The following is a 21,431-nucleotide window of genomic DNA, read 5'->3' on the forward strand; positions in this document are numbered from 1 at the left end:
ATTTTTCCTTACAACGGAAACGTGAAAAATATTACCATTGAAATTAATAGCAAAATTTTCACTTTTCATAATTTCGCCGTAGAGAAAAAATTACATGATTGATATCTTGCTTTATGTGTGTTGTGTACAATATGATGTTATAATTTTACTATTATGCATTTATGTTTTCTTGATATATGAAAATTTATTTGAAACATTAAAATACATATGTGTTATATACTTCTTGCTGTATCATCACAATGTTTCCGATGAAGATGCTTAAAGCTATACTTACAGACTCTGCATTTCAAATCCATTTCATAAATCTTTCGCTTTGATTGAAAAAAGCTTTGTCTAAATTTTTATACCATTTATCAATTTTGGTTTCACTCTAAACAATCTAGCACAAAATCTTTCAAACCTATCATAAACAAACATAAATCTTATAAATGTTAATATATATTAAGTGAGAAAACTGAAGTATTTCTTACTTATTGTTAATTGTTAATACTCTGAGCCATTGCTATTATTATTGTTAATATATATATATATATTCTTAATTAAAAAAAAAAGAAATTACATACACAAATATGATCACTCAAATATTTTTTCTAGTTTTCATCTATTAAAAAGTTTCTCTCTCTCATATATTTTTATATCTATAATCTATTACAAAATATTTCGCTATTTATTTTTTTAGCTTCTTTGCACAGTAATGATGGTAATAGAAATGATTAAACGTACATGATAAGTTATTGAAATTCATTTTAGATGATAGTATCTTGCATTTGTTATATTCTTCATTAAACACTAATGTTTTTAGTATTGTAATAGGAAGATACCCTGTTTATCTCATCATGAAAATTATAATGTTATGTTATTTACAACTCTAAAGTTTTAACTATTTTCTAAAAAACTATTAATTTTATCGTCCAAAATAAAATTCTACGAGATGAACTGTACTCAGTAGGAAACCAATATTGGGTTAAATATATTTGCGAATAATGATAAATACAATTTACAATTATATATCTTCAGGAAATATATACAATATGTATTTTTTATTATATATTCATTTTAATAACATATTAGTATCTGATATACATTAATACATTTATAAATACATTTTTAGAATTATCAATTACCATTATTCATGTATTTCGCCCAACACTGGTAAGAAAAAATATGCAGTAGAAAATCAATAAAATTAAATATTCTGATATTTTTTTGTAGATTATATGGTAATTACAGTTGAACATAATTTTAACTACAATTATTTATTTTTTTAAATAATTATTTTTAAATGTATGATTATTTTAAAAACAACAGTGGGTTTACTTATGGTCATTGAAATTTGATCCAATTACTTTTCCTTCTTTTCAACTTTGACATGCAGTATATATATATATTCACTTTAATTCTCGAAATTAAATGATAAAATAGAAAATATAATAGAAAAACGAATAAATACAAAACATAATAAATGTAATAAATAGAAAAAAAATATGATTTAAATACATTAGTCATCACAAAACTTTCTGAAAAATTCGTTCACGTCAAAATTGAAAGTTTCAGTAGTTTTCGCAATTAACAATATATATAAACCATTTGTCAATATATACTTAATGTAGTCAATATCAATTCAGACTATCAAACTGGCTGGTTCTTAAGTCTTGAAATCGTTCATATAATATTATACATTCTTAGGAAAAATATATACGAAACTAAAAAGATATTAAAGAGACATTAACTGGAAGTTGCGCTTCATTCGCATTGAGATCTTCACAGTCTACTTCATTGGGACCGCTATTAATAGCAAGTACAGCCTCGTCAAATTTTAATTCCTCCTTACCCGCCTACAGAGGAATTATTCCATTTGACATTTTTTCAGAAAAAGTTAATAATTTATGTTAAAAATATGGCAGTAGCTCGTGGAAAAAGCACATTATAAAAATGTATCGGCAACATCGCCGGCTATTACCTCTTTGAGCAGAATCCGACAATTCTCCACGACACTACGTCGCCGATCTGACACGTTCAGAACTTCTTCCGGCGACTGGTGCAGATTATCAACAATTTTGCGAAGCTCGTTCAATTCTGTCATAGTAGCTTCTAATTTTATCTCCAAGTTAGATCTGCAAATAATGATATTCCAAATAATTAAATATTAATATATAATTAATAATTAATTTCTATCATTCAATGATTCAATTAATTTAAAATGCTTATGATATATATAATAAACTTACTTCTCTTCTTTCAATTCCTGTATACAGGTATCGTTATCAAGCTGTATGATACGTAGTACCTTCAGAAGTTTGGTAACAAGATTATCCACTTCGATCACTTGATCGACCAAATCCACAGATGGACAATAATCCGTCAAAGGTACAGGACCGTCATTAGTCCCAGTGTCAGATTCGCTTATAGAATCGCAATCGTCATCACCTTCATCTTCCACCTGCAAATCAATATACAATATTTTAATTGTTATTATAGTAAATCATACTTTTAAACATCACGGATTTCATTTTTTTCAGTACTTACCTTACGACGATGTAAGATGGCCTGAGTGAGATTCATGAGACTAGTACAATCGTCGCCTATCTTCGTCTTCCTCATGTTATGCTCATCCGTTGTTTCGGGAAAACTTAAAGCTCTGCGAAGAGAATCGCTGCTCGATACCATGTTGTGAGAGTATGTATCGGGCAAAGATACATCTTCCAGAACACTTTCCATCATCAAACATGGCTCGGTTTCAAAATCGAGCAAGTCAGATGACGATTCCATGCTTAATTCTGTGCAGAAAAAATTTTACTCTTAATGAATGTAAACTTATAATCCATTTATCGTTACATTTATATTATTTATATTCAATTACCTTTGTAAATCTGTTTGGACGAATCTAAGTTGGATTTCTTGTCACTATTGTTTCTCGTCGCGAATGGATGTGTCGCGGCATTTCGAATTGCGCTAATTACTGCGGTAACAAAGGATCCGCTTTTCGGACTTGGCGTGCGTTCCTTTAAACTCTGCTTAGAATGAACTGGACTAGACTCCATGCTACTATTACTTCTGCTATAGGCTTCATTATGATAAATGACGTCCTTTAAAAAAAAATAACGATATAAAACTTTCTACTAATGATCGTAAAGGGAAAATAATCTCTCGATTATTGACTTTATTATATAAGGAAAAAATAGTTATTTTTCACAACTTATTAGAATATTAACCTTCCATTTATTATTACTACTATTATCATGTATACTTACTTCAAGATCCTTTATCGAAATATTATAAGAAGCGATTAATTGATCTATTAATCCTTCTAATCTAGTGCTAAGTCCAGAGAGAGCAACAGCTGCTCCGGACATGGCAGCACCTTGAGTCAGTAAAAGTTCCCTACTTCTTCGTTCGACAGCATTCAATTTCATACTCATTGATAAATTCTCTTGCCTAAATATTAATAAAAGCAAATAAACTTTAAAATATTGTTCAAAATGTTTAGCATAAAAATTATTAAGAAATATACCTTCTTTGTTCGCTAATTCGTACTAAGTGTTTACACTCCTCTGTTTGTCTTTCTAATTCCGCTTGTCGTTGAATTAAAGTCTCCTCTTTTTTCTTGAGCTATAGAAAGCAAATAAGTGTGAAATAGAATGATACATCATATTTTAAGAAAAGCGGATGTTTAAAAAATATACCTCTAATTCGGCATCCTTAAGCGCATCCGCCAGAGTAGCTTTCTCTTCTTGGAGGAAATCTTGCATCTCGGCTGACTCGGCCTCTAGTTCTTGCTGTTGTTGTAGTAAGGCTTTTTGCGCGGCTAAACTTTTCTCTAAATCCTTTAATAAAAATATCATAAAAGACATAAAGAATAATTTCTTTTTCTCTCTCTTTCTCTCTCTCCCTTTCTACATCAATTTTTCACATGTTTTATAGTTATTATTGTATGATTCTTATTCTATGATTCTTACCCTGCTCAACATACGACAAAGCGATTGCAAATCAGCTATTTCGATTTGCTGATTAGCAACAACTTGTCCCGAGGATTGTATATGACATTCGAGTTCGAGAAAACTGTCGCTACCCTCTGAAAAGAAAGAATTTTACAAATAACGTAACTTTTATTTTATAAATTTTATTTGTACAGACATCTTGCGCAGATACGCAAAGCATATATACAGTAATTTTATTTTATGAATAAAATCATCGTTTAGTTTTGCATTGTTACGTTGCTTGCTGAATTACCTGCATGTTCCGATTGCGGAGTGCCCAGCATAGCCAATATCCGTTGCGCATTTTTATCAAGTTCTTGACGCGCAAATGCGTGATCGGCTCGTTCCTCTTCTAAAAGACGTTTTATTTCGGCTAACTCAAGCTTCAGTCTCTCGTTTTCTTGCTGTCGTCCATTGTTCTCCTCATTCAATCGTCTCAAATTATCCTGCAAAACTTGTACGTCGCTCCACGCATCCTCTGTTTGGCAACTTTTGTGCAATCTTTCGATCACTTCGGATCCGACGATAGCGCTCGGTTGGCCGGACATCACGTTCTCGATATCTTGCCCAGTCAACCCGGTCTGTGCGCTAGTCTCATGATAGATACGAGTCTTTTCGACAATCCTTTGTCTAGGATATGGCGGCAAGCTTTTACAGTGAACGGAATTTGAGTCCTTCCCGCCGACAACTTTCTTTTCGACGGATCTACTGAGACTAGCGTCGCGACTACCGGGTCTACTGTTATTCGTCTTGTCCGTCTTTTCTCCGGCTTTTGAAATCGTCAGTTTATTTCTATTTCTACGTGGCAACGTTGCGTACGTGTCCAATGCCTTATTATCTTGACCGGTAGCTTTATTATCAGATATATGCGAAGCAGTATTTTTGGCGCAAAGAGCACGGGGAGTTGATAAGGAAGGTAGCTTTTTTCTTGTTTCCTCGGACGGCGTAGATACTGGCGTGCGCACTCCTCGCGTGCTGGAAGTCGCCCTTGATCTCGAGGAATCATTTCTAACGACCCGTCCACTACGTTGTGCGAGATCCTTGCTGATCTCCGTGGTCAGTGCGGACGGTAGCGAGTCAGGCAACGCTCTCGTTCTCGTCCTCGTGACGGAAGACGAAGTGGGAGTTGATGCTAGATTGGACGTGGCATTGCTGTTGGACCGACAACCATACGCCGCTGTACCGCGGCTACCAACAGGCGTCTTAGTGGCCTCCACAACGAGCGGTTCACGGATAGCCAGTTTCTCTCTTGATCGTGGACGGTCCCTTTCCCGCTCTTTACTCGTGTTTTGTGACTTGCTCAGGATATTTCTAGGAGTCGCTGTTCGCGATTTGGATCGCGGTGTCGTCGCACCCAGATTCATACAACCCGGAGTTGTATTATTCGTTGATTTCGCGCGAGTATTTTTTTGCGAAGCTTCGATAGTGCTCGAGGTTTTTTTCTTAGTCACGGAAGAAGCAGTTGTGGTTCTCTTCACGTTCATACGACTCGTTCGTACGGACACACTGCCAGCGATGGATGAGCTCTCGCTGCCACCCTCGCTCGTACCTTCCCCACCGGTGGCGCTTAGCCGAACGTCATCCGGCAAAGTGGATCCGCATGGATCTTCATATACCGAGCAACAACTTACAAGACTAGAATCGCAAGAAGCCTCATCCAAGCCACCGCAACTACTCGCGTAGTCGATGCTGTTCCTACTTCGTACCTACAAAAAAAAATTGGTCCAGATAAAATTAGTTAAAATATTTTCAATTTTAAATATATGTTTGCGTGGAAAAATTTGAAAATAATTTTTTTTATAAATAAGAGAGATTTCACAAGAACTCACTCTTGGAACTTCCGACGTGCAGCCTTCGACTCCGCTATCGCTGCCGTCCTTGCTGTCCTTATTCTCCGTCAGCGACTTCTCGTTCGTTTTCCCGTTCTGTGACTCGGTAATATGGATTACCGTGATGTTGCATTCGCTGTTCATAGTAAGATCTGGATCTTCTTCTCCATTGAGTGGCTGCGTCTCATTGATAGGCGACGCGAGATCCTCCGGTACGCCCGAGTCCTGCCGCGCCACGTTCTGCATCGTCGAGGATACCTTCAGACAATTTTCGGACTCGAGGCACGAGGTCTCCATTGTCACGATATTGAGCAAATCACTCATTTCGTTCTTGTCATCTTGCTACTGAAAAATACTATTGAATGTAAAAGGAAAAATATATAGAAACTCTAAGCATAATTGTGCAATAAGGAATCTAATCTTTCTATTTTTTTTTCTTTTTGTATTACAATACTGCTTTTTTCGAAAATAAATATTCTATAAAAAATAATAATTTTATTCTTTACATTTTACAATTAAATATAGAATCAAATATAGATATATAGATGCAGTTGAGATGATAACTGACTAGATATATTTTCAGCTCTCATAAATCTAACTCGCTCATCTTCTATTTGGCATTCCAGTCAAAGGGTTCGGACTCCGGAGATTCACTCCGTGTAAGTGGAATGAAGCTTTTTGCATTATATTACTACAAACACGTTAATTGAATTCTGAAAAGATAATCGTCGCGGGTACAAAATAAATTGTTTTACAAAAGCTCTTTTTAAAAAAGTCATAGTTGAGAAGAATATATCTGGAATCAACAATTTACGTAATAAACCAAGGATGTAGACAGGAGCAATTAGTTCGCACGATGACGAGTCGATAAAGCTATTTCATTCCGGAATCAAATTATGGCATCCCAATCACGATCATATTGAATTAGTCGAATGATGTACACGCCTCATGCAAAGGAAGTTATTTCGGATGAATTCCGGACACATACAAAAGTAGTCCTATACACGTTTTTCCAATTTAAACAAAAATCAGGAAAATCTCACTAAGTAATGATTTAGCAGGCAATGCCAAATCGAAGATTTGATTTTTTTTTGTATTTCTATCTATATTGCATATTGTTCTATATTGTATTTGTATTCTTAATAATTTAATTTTTAATAAAAAGATTATTTTTTTACTAGCTTTACTTGCAAAATGTACAACAATTTTAATTTAAAAATAATACATATAACAAATAAAATTTAATAAATTTTGGATTAGCATTCCATCTGTCTTTGCGAAGGGTTAATTAATGCTTTCATTCGTTAAACTCGATTCAGGACTTTTTTTTATCAGTTTATCTTTGCTCTCTCTCTCTCTTGACATTTCCGACGCACCTATGTAAAAAGCTGATAAAAAACACGCGATCACGCAAACAGGAATATGGAGGTGATTCCCCTCGGGTGAGCGTATCTATGTACATATGCGATACAGTTGATATCTCGATAGATTAGTTGAGCAAATGCTGTCAAGTTATACTATTATATATATTGAGTCACGAAATTCCTTTCCAACTATATAATGAATCGCGATTTACGAGGAATACCGAGTAATCGGATGACAATGAAAGTTCAGAGTTCATTTGTATATAAAAACGTGGTTGAATATATTTGAAAATATCGCGAGAGAGCTTATTTTATCATTTAAAATTTCGCTCGGAAAAAAATAAGATTCCATGTACGTCAAACGAACTTTCTATTTTAAACTTTCGGCATGCATATTTTGGCGCTTCTCCCCGACTGCATGGTGGAATCTGCGGCACATACACGCATAGAGCTATATACACGCACAATGCTATTTAAAAGTCTCATGGAATCTACACAGCATCCATTTTTGCATTTTGAGAATTCTTTTTTTATTGTATTGTAATGTAAATATATTTTTTCAGCTATATTTTCGCTGAAAAAGTCCGAAAAAGAAAATAAAATTTTTTAAATCATATACTTTTTTTTATATATATTTTTAGGAATATGTATGTATGTATGTATGTATGTATGTATGTATGTATGTATGTATGTATGTATGTATGTATGTATGTATGTATGTATGTATATATATATATATATATATATATATATATATATAATTTTTTAAATATATTATATCCAGTAATATGCCAGTATATGTAATTGACAAAATATTTCAAAGAAACAAAATTTATATATAGTAGTAACTTTAATATTAACAAAACATTATAAAATTTAGAAATGATTAGGATCCGATTTTGAAAACTTAAAAGTTTGAGAATCTGATTTGTTGTATTATATTAATACTGAGTTCTTTCTTCTCAGACTTTGAATTGGCAAACCGATTTATCCTTCGCTTGACCGTGATAAATGACGGCAAGAGAAATGACGCGTTGGATTAGAGAGAGAAAAAAAAAAGATAAGCAGACTCGTAACTTAGAAAGCGGATACGGCTCTCCCCCCTTTTTATATAATTCCAAATATTTTTTTCAATTCTTCGCTAAATTCGCATATTATTCTGTATATTTTCAATATGTAGATTTAATTACGCAGATATCTTTTTCGTTATCGTAATATATTATTGTAGATGTTTTCGCTGATTTAAAAAAAATAAAATGTCATAATATCTATTTTAAATAATTAACAATTAAAAATAAAATATATAAAGATTTCTGATATGAGTTTTAGAAACAGAATAAAATAATAAATGTATGTTGCATATCCTAATAAGAATAAGAATAGAAACAAATAGAAAACCGTAAAAAAAAATTATAAAGAGCATAATATAATATAAAAGGCTTAATCAAGCTTAGATAAAAATTGGTAAAAAGAAAAAATTAATGATATAAGATTATTTTATAATTAATTTTTAATATAATTCTAATTTAAAATTTATTTTTACAGATAAACGATGCTAAAAATTTAAAAAGAGCGATATCAACGGCTAATTATATATGGCTATGGATTATGTTAGCAATTTATGACATTTCCAGTATCAGTTTTTTCCGAATCCTAATCCATTGAAAAAAAAATAGAATTAATCCCCTCCCCCTCCCCCCAAGAAATAGAAAAATATACAACATTCATAAATCTCTCTACTTTTTTCTCTTCAACGTATTTTAATATGTTATTCTTTACATTTATACTGTGACGTACATTGTGTAAAAATAAGTCGATATGGAAAATAGTTCGCTAAAGGTGCCGCAATTCCTAGTTACAAGTCTGCGAACGAGTATGCCGAACGCGTTCGCCGCTCCGGAAGATCTCGTGGGAAGTCCCCTGAGGAGCGATAATAGACGGAGCCGATTACTCGGTGAAGAACCCGCCGCCACCACCGCCGGCCATATGCGTTCGTTATTATGCGGCCACTGCGTAGACATCAGAGTCGTGTCACGCCGTTCGTCGTAACGTAAACAACTCGTATGGACCCACGACTGTTTCTTCCCAGCTGGTATACACTTGTCTCTAAACACAGGATATATATCTTCTACATCTCCGTCACAATGGATAGAATTAACAAAAGAAATTTTATCGAAAAAGAAGCCTGATTAATATTTAAGTAGCACATTACAAGTTATTCAACAATATTGGATAATAATAGTAATTCGTGATAACTGTCGTGTTTATCGTGTCACATCTATTAGTGACAATTCGCCAGTTCCGATGACTCTCGCGGATGATCAACTAGAATTGAAGAGAAAGCATCGCAAGAGTAAGAGCGATTCCATGAGACGCTGCGAGCAATCTTCCGCTGAAGATGAGGGTAACAAGCGATTCCACGGTGATGGACTCGTCGTTAGGATGCACTCGAATCATCGCTTGCTAGAGATCACGGGCGACGGTTGTCGGATCATCCTGTCGAAAAATTTCGGCAGCGTGCACGTCGTTGGTGATGGTTGCAGGTTGCGCGTGAATCACAACGTGGGCGATATCGAATATACTGGTGACGGTGGTCTTGTCCTCCTTGGACCGGACTCTTCTAAAGAGAAGGTGAAATTCATGGGCGACGGTGGGAAAGTGATTCTCGATTCAAATATGAGGTCGGAAGAGTTCTCAAGAGAACAGAATAGAGAAACCGAATACGTAGAAAAAATTATGTATTCGTGTAAAAAAATTATCAGGAAGATATCAGAATGTGAGAAGTGCGAAAACGCTGACAGGACATCGAATCGGGAAGATTTGGACAATATCGTGAACGATATGAAAGAGAAGAGTCAAGGGAAGCGCAACAAAGAAACACGGAAATCTACGCGGCATCCGACCGTTACGAAGATCGTCATGAAGACGATCCAAAATGACGGTCAATGCGCAAGGAAACGCTTCGACAATTCTTCGTTGATCATTAATTTCCATGGTGACGAAAAATCTATCACGAACTTTGAGCACGAATGTCAAGATTAAATGACGTAATTGCAACTTTTAGGAAAAGTTACTTAAGATATGTTTGTTCCTCGAAGACATTGAACAACCAAGCGCAATCAAAATTTGCACAATTGATTGCAAGTTATATTAACTTTTTAAAAGTTTTAGAAAGCCTTTTGTATATAAAATGCGTTAGCGTTAGTCATGCGTTAGTCATGCAAAATTGATTGACAATATTTATAAACTATTGATAATTAATTTAATTTTATTATTGATTTCGCGGGTATTATGTTTCCTAATTTATTGTGATGTTTTTTATTTATTATTTAAGAGATACATTTAATATTATGTAACATCACAAGCTTGCTATTGTCATATAGAAATATGTATATTTTTTCCATTAAAAATAAATTATGATAAATTATTTAAAAAAGAAATAATTTACTTTAAAATAACTTTAAAACTAAAAATAACTTTAAAAATTACTTTCTGTGCGTTATTGGATAACATCATTATAAATATTAAAATATATCATTGATGGGGAAAATTATATTCAATTTAAAGATGAAATAGAATTATATGCGTGCAAAGTTTTTAAATGACAATGTTTACAATTATGGCAATATTTTAATTATATGTGATGCTAATGTCGTAAGCATTTTTATTATTACGGTATTATTTTTTTATCATTTTTTTTATTAAACGTATAGAAATCTCTAATTTTTAAGTGATTAAATTATTGTATTATATTATTAAATTATTATTAAATATCATCAAATTGTTGCAGTTTTATTAATTATTATTGTTTCATTCCAATTTTTCAAATAATTTTAGATGATAGGTTTTTTCCCGATATTGATATTTTAATAACTATTTTGATAACTATTAATTCATAACGATTTTCTCTTTATCATCGTAAAATTATTTTTTAGTTAAGATTGCATCTTGAATTCGGTATATCAGAACGAAACGATCTTAAAACTCCGATTTAATCAACAAAAGAGATATCGATTCACTCATTGTAAACTAACGCATCTTAGCATTTTATATTGCAATGTACAAAATAAAAGTAGAAAAGCAGCAAAAGTAAACGTAGAGTCGATTTATATTTAGACAGGGATAAAGCTAACAACGACGTTTCTCAAGAACGCCGCGTGATCGATAGAAAGGATATATCGCTCGTAAACTATTTCTGGCAACCCCATGTAAGATCCATAGCTCGAAAAATGACGTACATCCTAGAATATGGATATGAAATTATGACAATTAATCTGAATTGGATTGATCGTAGATGAAAACTTCCCTTAGCATTATCTATCCCTCAAAAATATGAACAAAGTTAAATTACTTTTAATTTAATTTGATCAGTTCTAATTTTTCTTTTTTGAATTATTTGAATTTAATTCAATTTAATTAAATTTAGATCAATTTTTTTTCCTTCGAAATGAATTTTGAATTTATGTAGTTTATCATCGTTTCTTTTTCGTTTAAAGTTCGAGTACAGGATCAAGAGATTAGCACTTATAGTATGTACGTGTGTGGGAACCTCACATAAACTGCAGCAACTGCAACAAGGTACAACAGTTACCGAGATATTTCAGTAAATAGGCGGTGTGGTCATATGGGACTGCTGCTGCGAGGAAGATAATTCTATTTATGAACGACAGTAATATCCTTAGCATACCCCCTCGAATATCACAGAAGGCGCAGAAGAAGATTAATCTCGCGATTTACTAATACACTCTTTTTCTTCAGGTTTGTAGTGTTATTTTAACATTTAAATATATATATATATATATATATATATATATATATATATATATATATATATATATGTTGAAAATTCCTACATTATATTCTAAACATTTTTGCAAAAACTTCTTTAGAATAGAAAATATTATTTTCTAGATTAATATTTTCTTTTATTTATTAAATATATATATGTATATATATTTAAATATAAATATTTTAATCCTAATTTTAAACTTTGACGTGTGTCAGTTTAATTTTATATCTTAATGACGTATAGAAAAAGATTCTTCATCGACGGATAATAAAAATCGGATAATATTATTAATTAGTTTCAATCAATTAAAATGCATTGTTGTTGTTACTCGCGTTGCATGTTTAATCGTTAAAAGAATTGTTAAGTAACATTCGTGAAAATAAAGAGAGAGTAGAACCATTCCATTCCTTTTTTCTCTTTTACGAGATTCAGGTTCAATTTGAATTTCTCTCTCTCTCTCTCTCTCTCTTTTCTTCGAAGCCATGCCACGCGGATATATTTATCGTCTGTGTTTGCTAAAATCATTCCAACTTGACCCAAGCAAGTCTTATCCAGTGCATTTGCCTTCATTACATATATCGAGTGATTTCATTTCTTTGAATATATTAACATTAATATGTCAAATATGGATATAGACAATTTATTCTTTTTTTACATTGTACTGATTAATAAATATTCTGTTTTTCTATTAAAAGAATTGCTCTTATCTTTTCGTAACGACAAAAAGATATATACATTTAAAAATTTTCGATGAGAGGCTCTTCATCAAAATTAAGAAAAGAGATAATCTCGAAATCTCTTGTGCAAGTTTCATAATTTGCGTGTCTTTCCAAGCGATATTTGAGCGAGCAAATAATACTAATAAATTTCGACCGCTAAGAACATAAATATACTAAATATACCGTGCGATAATCGTAGAATTGTGTAAAATTACCGTATATGTATCATGAAAACCGCTCTGACAGCAAAATTGCCTGAAAGTTTAAGGCCACCCGTTAATTAACCGAACTAATTATCGAATAAGAAATCCTCGTCACCGCGTACGGACTAATTAACGAATTAATAAGCGAGCGGAAACTCGCGATCGCATCAACGTACAACAGCCATAAACGCCAATCTCATTCACGCTTTCCTCGATTATATATGTATTCCTTACGCAGTTTTCCTTCGCACAGTCGCGAAAGTATAAGATACAATTTCATTCTACATCGCGGAATATATATTTTATCTATCGATATGAGAGCTTATGGCTCTGTAATCACACACACGCGGCTCAGACTTCTATAATCGTCAATTAAATTTTTACCCGTTTGTGCAAGATTCGTATAATCGTTTTAGCAAACGATTTTACATCAAAATGACAAATAGCCAGGCCACACTTTCTAGTTAAATTGTGCGTCTCGTTCTCACAAAAGTGATGAATTTGAAAGATAAGAAGATCGAGAGTTATATTGTTCACATAATTAACTTTCGTAACGCAGACATGGAGAGATGAAAGGGGTCAATTTAAACAGCTGAGAAAGCTCTCTCTCTCTCTCTCTCTCTCTCTCTATCTCTCTCTTTTAGTATTTCTTGCATCTATCAACAATATCTACTAGAAATATTTTATTATACTAATTTATTATACGACTATTATAGCATTAACTATGAGTTAAAAGTTTTATACATATAGCATAAGAATAGATTAAACACAATTTGTAAAATCCAGTTGTAAATCCTTGGATATGTCACTTCTCTCTCTCTCTCTCTCTCGAAAATCGAAAAGTCGCAAATCAAATTTGCAGATGCAATTTATTTTTATTTTTAAATTTTTTAAATATAAATCATAATGTAAATCACAAGAGCATGAAATGATAGAGAAGCGACAATTTCCATACATTATCGGCACGCTATTACTCAACTGTCATTCAAAGTAATTGAAAAATAAAAAAAGCGAACATTAGTGGAAAAAATATGATAACGCTAATGTTTTGGCAATAAAATAATAATAACGCTTATCTAACCATTAGATTGTTATATTTACAAATTCATATATAATTAGACCATAGCTGTGTCATTGTCGTTAATTCATCTCTAATATTTTCCGAATAAATATGCGGATTTTTTTCAATTATATTGTACAACTTAACGATCGTTTTAATCGTATCAGGATGGTAACGACATGACAAAAACTATAAATATATCCGATTTGATTGTCTTTTTGCACTTTCTCTTTCTGCATTTATAAAATCAAAAAGATATCCTGCTTTTAGAGGAAAAAAGGAAAAATAAATAAATAAATAAATAAACGTATAAAATGCATTTATAAACGAATATCCGGAAGTTGTTTAACAATCTTAAGGATGAGAGAAAGATTAATAATCATTACTATCTTTTTATTCCTCAAAAAAAAAAACACTATCATTTGATCTTTAATATATCATAAGAAAAAAATAGATAATTAATCCTTAAGCAGTGGCGCGTATCTTCGTGACGCTAATGACGCAGGACGTAGGCAACATGTCAGTTATATTGAACATCAAAATCTATATATAAGAATATGCATTTTATTTATATTATTGACATTTTCATACATAATATCCGACGTATCTCATAATGGCTTTTATGATAATGATTTTAAAAAGTTCCACATCGAGATAGCCTCGCGCGCCAATGCTCAGGGATTAAAATAAATTTCTCCAGGAGTGTTATAAGGAACGAATCCGACGATCATTATCGAAATCATAACCTTTCGCAAAAGGGTGGATCCGATCACCGAGGGCAGGAGCGAGTCCAAACACAAGGAGAGATCGATAGCGCGAGAAAAGAAATGGATCGCTTACCTCGAGCTCGCCGGTGTGTATACGTCGATGTGATAACAATTTCAGATAACTGTGCGGTCGAACGATAACACTATCCTGGAGGATCGACTGGGTTGATGCACAGTGGAGAGGGATCTACTCGTTGTCCGTTAAAATGTCTGTAGTCGAGTGAAAATGGAACGATTACGGAGCGAGAGTACCGAGAGTATAGTCACGTATATCAACATCCGGCGAGAACGAACGTCCGATTTCAAATCGAGAGTTCAGTTCAAGATATATGATGATGCGTGTTATGTATACACTCGGTTTGTTTTTCTCTTGTTTTTTTTTTTTATCTAGATCGCGCGCACACGTACGAATTTCTGGATTCGCGAAATGCTGAAGCCGAGCAGGATGCCATCAGCTGCTCCTCCGAATGGTACGATATGATCCGAATTAATCCGAACGAGCGGTAAATGCACGACCGATGACTATAAACGGCGGAAGCGGAATAACGCGGGACACGGGATAGCGGAATGCCCGATGCCGCGATGGTAGCGGTCTGAAGATAGGCACAGTGAAGCCTTCTCTTTGACTGAAAGAGGTTTCCAAGTTTCCAGTGGTTTCCAGCCAGCAATGAACAGCGACAACTGGTGAGAGACAGCAATGATCCCTGTTGCCGATAATCAGAAAAGATATCTGCTGCAGATAACGAAGTCTTTATTGGAGACCGTCTCGGAAAAAGAATCTAAGAAAATAAAAATTAGTTAGTTCTCAAAAAAAAAAAAAAATGCAATAAGCGAAAATAGCAACAAGCTTAGTGACATTACTTTTAATGCGTTTAGTGGGAATCTGCTGAATCCTTATCCTCTACGAAGCTTGATAAAGAACTCCTTGTTAATACTTATAAAAAGTTGAACAGATTTATATTTTTATTTTTTTTACAAAAATTATCTGATTTTTATTATTATATATATTTATTATTATTTTTATTATTTTATTATACTTATTATTATATATAATTAAAAATTATCTTCTGCATGAAAAGTTATTTAACTATAATTGTAAGTTAAATAGTATTATCAAATCTATCAGAAAGAAAATAAGAACTCATTTGCTAAAGTAGTTAATGGGTTATATGTTAGTATTATCACATTTGCATTTGTAATATGAATATTTTACTAATTTTTATACGAATTGATATAAAAGGCTTCTTTTTTACACATGCAATGTGATCCTATAATTTTATTTATAAAAAAATACAATAAAAATGAAAAAAGAGTAGAGCTATATACATAAAAAATACTGATTTTCTCTCTTTTCTCTTATTTTTGATATATAGATAATATGGAAATATATCTATTGTTACCAGTTAAAATGTTAATATTTTATGATCTATCGAGAAACATTTGTCCATAAAAGTAACTAACTTTTACTTAAAATCTTTCATAGCAGGTGTCAAGGTCGTCAAAATCGTCTCCATTTCCTTTCTTTCAGTTTCTGTTCGTAATTTTGACCATATTTGTTCCAACTTTTTTTCTTGATGTTTCTAAAGAACATGTTCCATAATGATTTCTTTGTTAACTGTACATTCACAAAATCTAAAATTAAAGCATATATTGCATTCTTACTCTGATAAAAAGAAAACAATGTTTCATAGTTGCCCCAACATATAGAATACTTGTTTTAACTAACCGCCCACCTACATCATTTATTAATGGGATAGCCCGCAGTACGAATTTGTGAGGCCCATGTCTAATCTTTACCAGTGCTATTTTCGTATATGAATTGCAATATTTAGCTGTAACAGGAAATAAGGAAATAGCATAATTATGTACATTTTATTGTTATATACATTATAGATAGTATCTAATTGAGAGGGAGGGATTATCATTGCATCAAACATTTAATTACCATCAAAACCATCTTTTATCGCTGCCACTCCAAAATCACCATACAACTGTTGAATCTTTTGTTGAACTGCATGAGAGAGAGCAGTATTTTTCAACATCAATTGCTTATCATCGTTGTTATGTGGTGTAATCTCGAGAACAATGTACCTAAAAAAAGAAAAAATGAAAAAGAAATTATATTTTTTTATTAAATGTGGAAATTCTGTGATGAATGTCATTATGAATTACCTATTTTTGAAGCGAACCATGTTTTAGGTTATTTTACACAACTTTCTGTATCTAAAACCAAGTAGTAGAAAATGAACAATATCGGTCGTATTCTGATATTACTATACAGTATTGAAAATCTATAGTTCACATCACGCACATTATAGATTTTTAGTACTGGCAATAATATTGAAACACGGCCATAATTTCACGTAGTCGAACTGACACATATCATGTGTTTTATAGAATCAGATATGGTTAGGCCATGTTGGTATCAAGCTCGGTGCGAAGCACGTGCATACATGCGTATATATATATGTATATATACATAAAAAAAATATGAACAATTTTATGCAATTTATATGGCTTATTATTTATACTTTGTTTTTATACTTATCACACATCGATTTTTTACATATTTCTTGTTGCAATTTAAGTGATGACCTCATAATGTTGCTATTACGATGTCGCCGATTAAAACAACTTTCACTAAATTTCACAATTTCTTATTTGGATATTTGTATAAACACAATGGAATAAATGTGACAATGTTATAATAAAAGTGTCGTCTAACTATAAAATCAAGGTAATTATAGCAATATAAATATTTCTATATGATTTATCATAAGTGATGAGATAATATGTTACCTAATAATTCTTGTTCCTAATAAATTTTATTATTTAAAATGCGAACACTTATTATATGTTGCATATATATTATATATATTGCACTTTTAAAATTATTTTTGTAGCTATTATTAATTTGTAGAAAGCCAAGAGGAAATTATATACAATTTGTAATCACCAATATAACATATTTATATGTGTGCTGTTGGATTAAAGAATTATTAACTGATAACATTACACTCTCTCAAGTTTTTATTCATGCTGTGCATTCATATCTCTGGAATTAATGTTATCTCAGGGTCATGCCATCTTAGAATATATGTCAACGATTAATATATGCTGGTTGGCTGATAATTATATCACTTCTTTCTTACAGCTCATGCTGAAACTCGACACAGTTTAGTTGACTTTACTTCATGTGAGACTGCAGATGCCTGTCGACACTGTGACAATCATGGATTTTTTTGTTGGTGTAGATGTAGGAACAGGAAGTGTTCGAGCGGCTCTGGTTACCTCAAATGGAAAGATAAAGAAGATGGCTACATGTCCTCTTGAAATATTTCATCCTGCCCCAAATTTTTACGAACAATCCTCTGATAACATTTGGAGTGCTGTGTGCCATGTTGTCAAGGTAAAATGAAATTTACTGCAATAATAGTAAAATTATATTAAATATCTAATTAAATTGCAAATTTTGTCTTATTCGTAGTCAGTTGTTGCCGAAATTTCCGCAGAAGATGTCAAAGGAATTGGTTTTGATGCTACATGCTCATTGGTGGCTATAGATAGAACAGGATCACCAGTAACAATTAGTCTTACAGGTATAAAGAAAAAAACAGGAGACATTCCTTATTTTAACTTTGTAAAAAATGTTATATAAGTATAATCATAGTATTAATGTAATTTAATAAATTGATTAAATTATATTAATTGTTCAGGGCAGGAAAAACAAAATGTCATACTATGGATGGATCATAGAGCGCAAGAGGAAGCTGATTTTATCAATTCTATAGGTCATGACATATTGCAATATGTAGGCGGCAAAGTTTCTCTTGAGATGCAAACACCAAAGATGTTATGGCTCAAAAAGAATTTACCTGCTTCTTGGAATTCTGCAGCACTGTTGTTTGACTTACCAGATTTTTTAACATGGAAAGCCACTGAATCGGAATCGCGGTAGAAATCTTTGATGTCTAAATCCTTTAATCAGGCAATTGAAGTAATTAATGTCTTTTATCTTTTATTCTATTAGATCGTTGTGTTCGTTAGTATGTAAGTGGAATTATAGCGCCAATCCCAATGGTAAGAACGAATGGAATGAGGAGTTCTTTGAGCAACTTAATTTACGGGACCTGAAAAAAGATAATTGGAGAAAAATAGGTACATTGTATTATATTTATATCGAAAATTTTTGAGAAGTTCTTACAAATAAAATGTTTTATTTAATTTTAACTAATAGGAAAAATAAGAAAAAAATTATAAAATTATAAAAAAATATTTTGTATAACGGTTTTTCGTATAAAGAATAATTAAAGATTGATGAACTAATTTCAATATCAAAAATAAATGCAAAAGTTGGGATATTTTATACATTATATATAACATAAACTTTATATAAATAAATTTTTATTTCACTTTAATAAAGGCATATATTAATGTCAAGGTAATGATGTAAGAGTGCCCGGTGATGCGATTGAGCCGGGATTGTCGGCAAAAGCTGCGACAGAATTGGGATTATTGAAAGGTACACCGGTTGGAACATCGCTGATCGATGCACACGCCGGTGGCCTCGGCATGATCGGTTGTTATGCGCCAGATGTATCTTCAAATTTTTCCAATCGATTAGGTGCGCATATCGTTAACGATACGCAAAACATCAGAAAGAAAATTAACATGGACTATTTGCAATTTTTAGCTTTGATTTGTGGTACTTCGACGTGTCACATGATAGTGAACGAGAATAAGATATTTGTAAACGGTGTTTGGGGTCCATACTACAGTGCGATGGTACCCGGTTTCTGGCTCAATGAGGGGGGTCAAAGTGCTACTGGAAAGCTATTAGATCATGTTATCGATACACATCCTGCGACGCCAGGAATTCTGAAAACTTTAGGCGGAAATAAGTGAGTTTATCGAAACATATATGAATAAATATCGATACGATAAAAGTACTATTAATTTCAGACATATTCAACAATATCTGTCCGAATTGTTATTTGTTATGGCTGAGCAGAAAAATATGCACAACGTGTCTTACTTGACAAAGGATATACATATGTGGCCAGATTTTCACGGTAATCGTTCGCCTCTTGCTGATCCAACTCTGAGAGGGATGGTATTGACATATACATTGCATATTTTTTATACTTTGCATATCTTGAAAATGGATATAGTTTTATATCATTATATTAATTTTATATTATTATAGATATTACTTATATTACTTTATAGATATCTGGATTATCCTTATCTGTAGATGAAGAAGACTTAGCATTGTTATACTTAGCAGCAGTGCAAGCACTAACGGTATCTTACAAATTAAAAATAGTTATAATATAAATAATTTTAATTAAATTACAAAATTTTATCTTTATTTATTTACAAATTAGAAATGTTCGATTATTTTTTTCTGAAAATAACTTTAATATATTTAATGCAATGAGAAGTTTAATTAAAGATTACTTCATATCAAAATTATTGTAACAGAAATATATTAATTTTTCTGACAGTACGGTACAAAGTATATAATTGAAACCTTGACGGCTGCCGGTCATAATATCGAGAGCATATTAGTTTGTGGTGGACTTAGTCAAAATCCATTGTTTATTCAAATACAAGCCGATGTATTGGCATTACCGGTACTTTGCCCTGTGGAGCGGGAATCGGTTTTAGTGGGTTCGGCAATTCTCGGAGCATGTGCCACGAATAAATATTCCATGCATGAAACTATCAAAAAAATGGCAGGGTTATCGAATATAGTAAAACCGACGAGTGAATGTTACAAGTAAGTATATATGGCTATAATATTAACACAAAAACTATATAGAGCGATTTCTAAAATATTGCATTTAGATTTAAAGTTTTGATAAAAAGAGGTAAAAGAGAAGGAAAACCGGCTTTGCGAAAATTATTAAGGAAAATATTCCTATTATTTCGAATTGATTATTATTTATTGCATATCATTTATTGTATATCTACTTGTAATTATTTCAGATATCATCTTCGAAAGTATCGTGTATTTAAGAAATTGGTTCAGGATCAACAAGAATACAGAAGGTTAATGAGCGAAGAATTATAGTCCATTTTTTTTCACTTTTTTAGTCTAAATGAGTAATGTTTATAAGAATAAGCTATGTTCAGTGAATGCGCGACTTGTAAAATGGGAGTTTGAATGAAGATAAATGATAAGAAGATAATCATTCTGCAAATATTGTTGATAAATATACTTGATAAATTTTTAGAAAGAATCTCCAATGCTACAATTAGAATGCAAATTAAAAATGAGTCTATTATGAAAATTTAAATATTAGGTTCGAAAGCATTTGTAAAAAATTGTCACTTCACTGGAAAGTATCGATATCATGTACAAAATATCTTTCCACTTGTAAACATATATAGCGTGTCAAATCAATTGAAAACACTTACTGTGATGTTAAGGGTAATAATAGTACTGCTTACGAATTATGTACTACTATTGATAATGTACAATAGTGTTTTTTTCCTTATATATAATGGCAGTTAACATGGTAAAGGATTTTGTGACGACAAATTTTCCATGATCGAGCCAATCTTATGATCTGAAAAAGAAAACAATGCTTTTATTTTATTACATATATTTTTATATTCATTTAATTTTAGCTTTAATGTAAAAATAGAAAAATACAATAGAAATTTTTTTGATATAGACAAATTATTATATATATATATATTTTATACATATTATTT

At 32.0% G+C, this 21,431-nt stretch overlaps 4 protein-coding genes across 11 annotated transcripts; 2 read left to right on the top strand and 2 right to left on the bottom strand.

Moving 5' to 3' along the window:
- Positions 1–212: 212 nt before the first annotated feature.
- Positions 213–14,927, bottom strand: LOC126858137 (uncharacterized). 5 transcript variants are annotated; one of them, XM_050608209.1, is made up of 13 exons: positions 14,782–14,927; positions 8,968–9,276; positions 5,807–6,151; positions 4,231–5,683; positions 3,957–4,072; positions 3,684–3,824; positions 3,512–3,609; positions 3,252–3,435; positions 2,861–3,086; positions 2,527–2,777; positions 2,229–2,440; positions 1,961–2,114; positions 213–1,835 (listed from the first exon to the last, which is right to left on the bottom strand). In XM_050608209.1, the coding sequence occupies exons 3-13, from the start codon at positions 6,128–6,130 to the stop codon at positions 1,704–1,706; spliced, it is 3,291 nt and encodes a 1,096-aa protein (XP_050464166.1). In that variant the 5' UTR covers positions 6,131–6,151; positions 8,968–9,276; positions 14,782–14,927; the 3' UTR covers positions 213–1,703. The 5 variants fall into 5 exon arrangements, with proteins under 5 accessions (XP_050464166.1, XP_050464167.1, XP_050464165.1 ...); XM_050608210.1 differs by having other exon boundaries at positions 5,807–6,161; XM_050608208.1 differs by lacking the exon at positions 8,968–9,276 and having other exon boundaries at positions 5,807–6,148.
- On the top strand, positions 9,283–10,804 carry LOC126858144 (uncharacterized). The gene has a single exon (XM_050608221.1). The coding sequence runs from the start codon at positions 9,475–9,477 to the stop codon at positions 10,210–10,212; it is 738 nt and encodes a 245-aa protein (XP_050464178.1). The 5' UTR covers positions 9,283–9,474; the 3' UTR covers positions 10,213–10,804.
- A 139-nt stretch (positions 14,928–15,066) lies between the features above and the next one.
- Positions 15,067–17,406, bottom strand: LOC126858148 (ribonuclease P/MRP protein subunit POP5). Of its 4 annotated transcripts, none has more exons than XM_050608226.1 (6): positions 17,275–17,406; positions 16,881–16,931; positions 16,654–16,799; positions 16,371–16,540; positions 16,170–16,288; positions 15,067–15,487 (listed from the first exon to the last, which is right to left on the bottom strand). In XM_050608226.1, exons 2-5 carry the CDS (start codon positions 16,898–16,900, stop codon positions 16,172–16,174), a joined length of 453 nt encoding a protein of 150 aa, XP_050464183.1. In that variant the 5' UTR covers positions 16,901–16,931; positions 17,275–17,406; the 3' UTR covers positions 15,067–15,487; positions 16,170–16,171. The 4 variants fall into 4 exon arrangements, with proteins under 4 accessions (XP_050464183.1, XP_050464182.1, XP_050464184.1 ...); XM_050608225.1 differs by lacking the exon at positions 17,275–17,406 and adding an exon at positions 17,020–17,268; XM_050608227.1 differs by lacking the exon at positions 17,275–17,406 and having other exon boundaries at positions 15,067–15,441; positions 16,881–17,268.
- Positions 17,299–21,421, top strand: LOC126858141 (FGGY carbohydrate kinase domain-containing protein). The gene is made up of 11 exons (XM_050608217.1): positions 17,299–17,445; positions 17,863–18,117; positions 18,196–18,307; positions 18,425–18,662; positions 18,739–18,866; positions 19,150–19,332; positions 19,402–19,609; positions 19,671–19,821; positions 19,938–20,012; positions 20,216–20,490; positions 20,700–21,421. The coding sequence occupies exons 2-11, from the start codon at positions 17,917–17,919 to the stop codon at positions 20,782–20,784; spliced, it is 1,656 nt and encodes a 551-aa protein (XP_050464174.1). The 5' UTR covers positions 17,299–17,445; positions 17,863–17,916; the 3' UTR covers positions 20,785–21,421.
- The last annotated feature ends 10 nt before the right edge of the window (positions 21,422–21,431 follow it).

Source organism: Cataglyphis hispanica, chromosome 24 (genome assembly GCF_021464435.1).
Source record: "Cataglyphis hispanica isolate Lineage 1 chromosome 24, ULB_Chis1_1.0, whole genome shotgun sequence".
Taxonomy (NCBI): domain Eukaryota; kingdom Metazoa; phylum Arthropoda; class Insecta; order Hymenoptera; family Formicidae; genus Cataglyphis; species Cataglyphis hispanica.

Excerpts from the sequence above, each read along its gene's own strand:
- LOC126858137 (XM_050608208.1), bottom strand. The coding sequence starts at position 6,130 with ATGAGTGATTTGCTCAATATCGTGACAATGGAGACCTCGTGCCTCGAG. Across the intron at positions 3,610-3,683 it reads TTAAGGATGCCGAATTAGAG|CTCAAGAAAAAAGAGGAGAC; the intron begins GTATATTTTTTA and ends TGCTTTCTATAG. Across the intron at positions 2,441-2,526 it reads CCATCTTACATCGTCGTAAG|GTGGAAGATGAAGGTGATGA; the intron begins GTAAGTACTGAA and ends ATTGATTTGCAG.
- LOC126858144 (XM_050608221.1), top strand. The coding sequence starts at position 9,475 with ATGACTCTCGCGGATGATCAACTAGAATTGAAGAGAAAGCATCGCAAG.
- LOC126858148 (XM_050608226.1), bottom strand. The coding sequence starts at position 16,900 with ATGGTTCGCTTCAAAAATAG. Across the intron at positions 16,800-16,880 it reads ATGGTTCGCTTCAAAAATAG|GTACATTGTTCTCGAGATTA; the intron begins GTAATTCATAAT and ends TTCTTTTTTTAG. Across the intron at positions 16,289-16,370 it reads ATTGTTTTCTTTTTATCAGA|AAACATCAAGAAAAAAAGTT; the intron begins GTAAGAATGCAA and ends CATGTTCTTTAG.
- LOC126858141 (XM_050608217.1), top strand. The coding sequence starts at position 17,917 with ATGCCTGTCGACACTGTGACAATCATGGATTTTTTTGTTGGTGTAGAT. Across the intron at positions 18,663-18,738 it reads GCCACTGAATCGGAATCGCG|ATCGTTGTGTTCGTTAGTAT; the intron begins GTAGAAATCTTT and ends TTATTCTATTAG. Across the intron at positions 18,867-19,149 it reads AGATAATTGGAGAAAAATAG|GTAATGATGTAAGAGTGCCC; the intron begins GTACATTGTATT and ends ATTAATGTCAAG.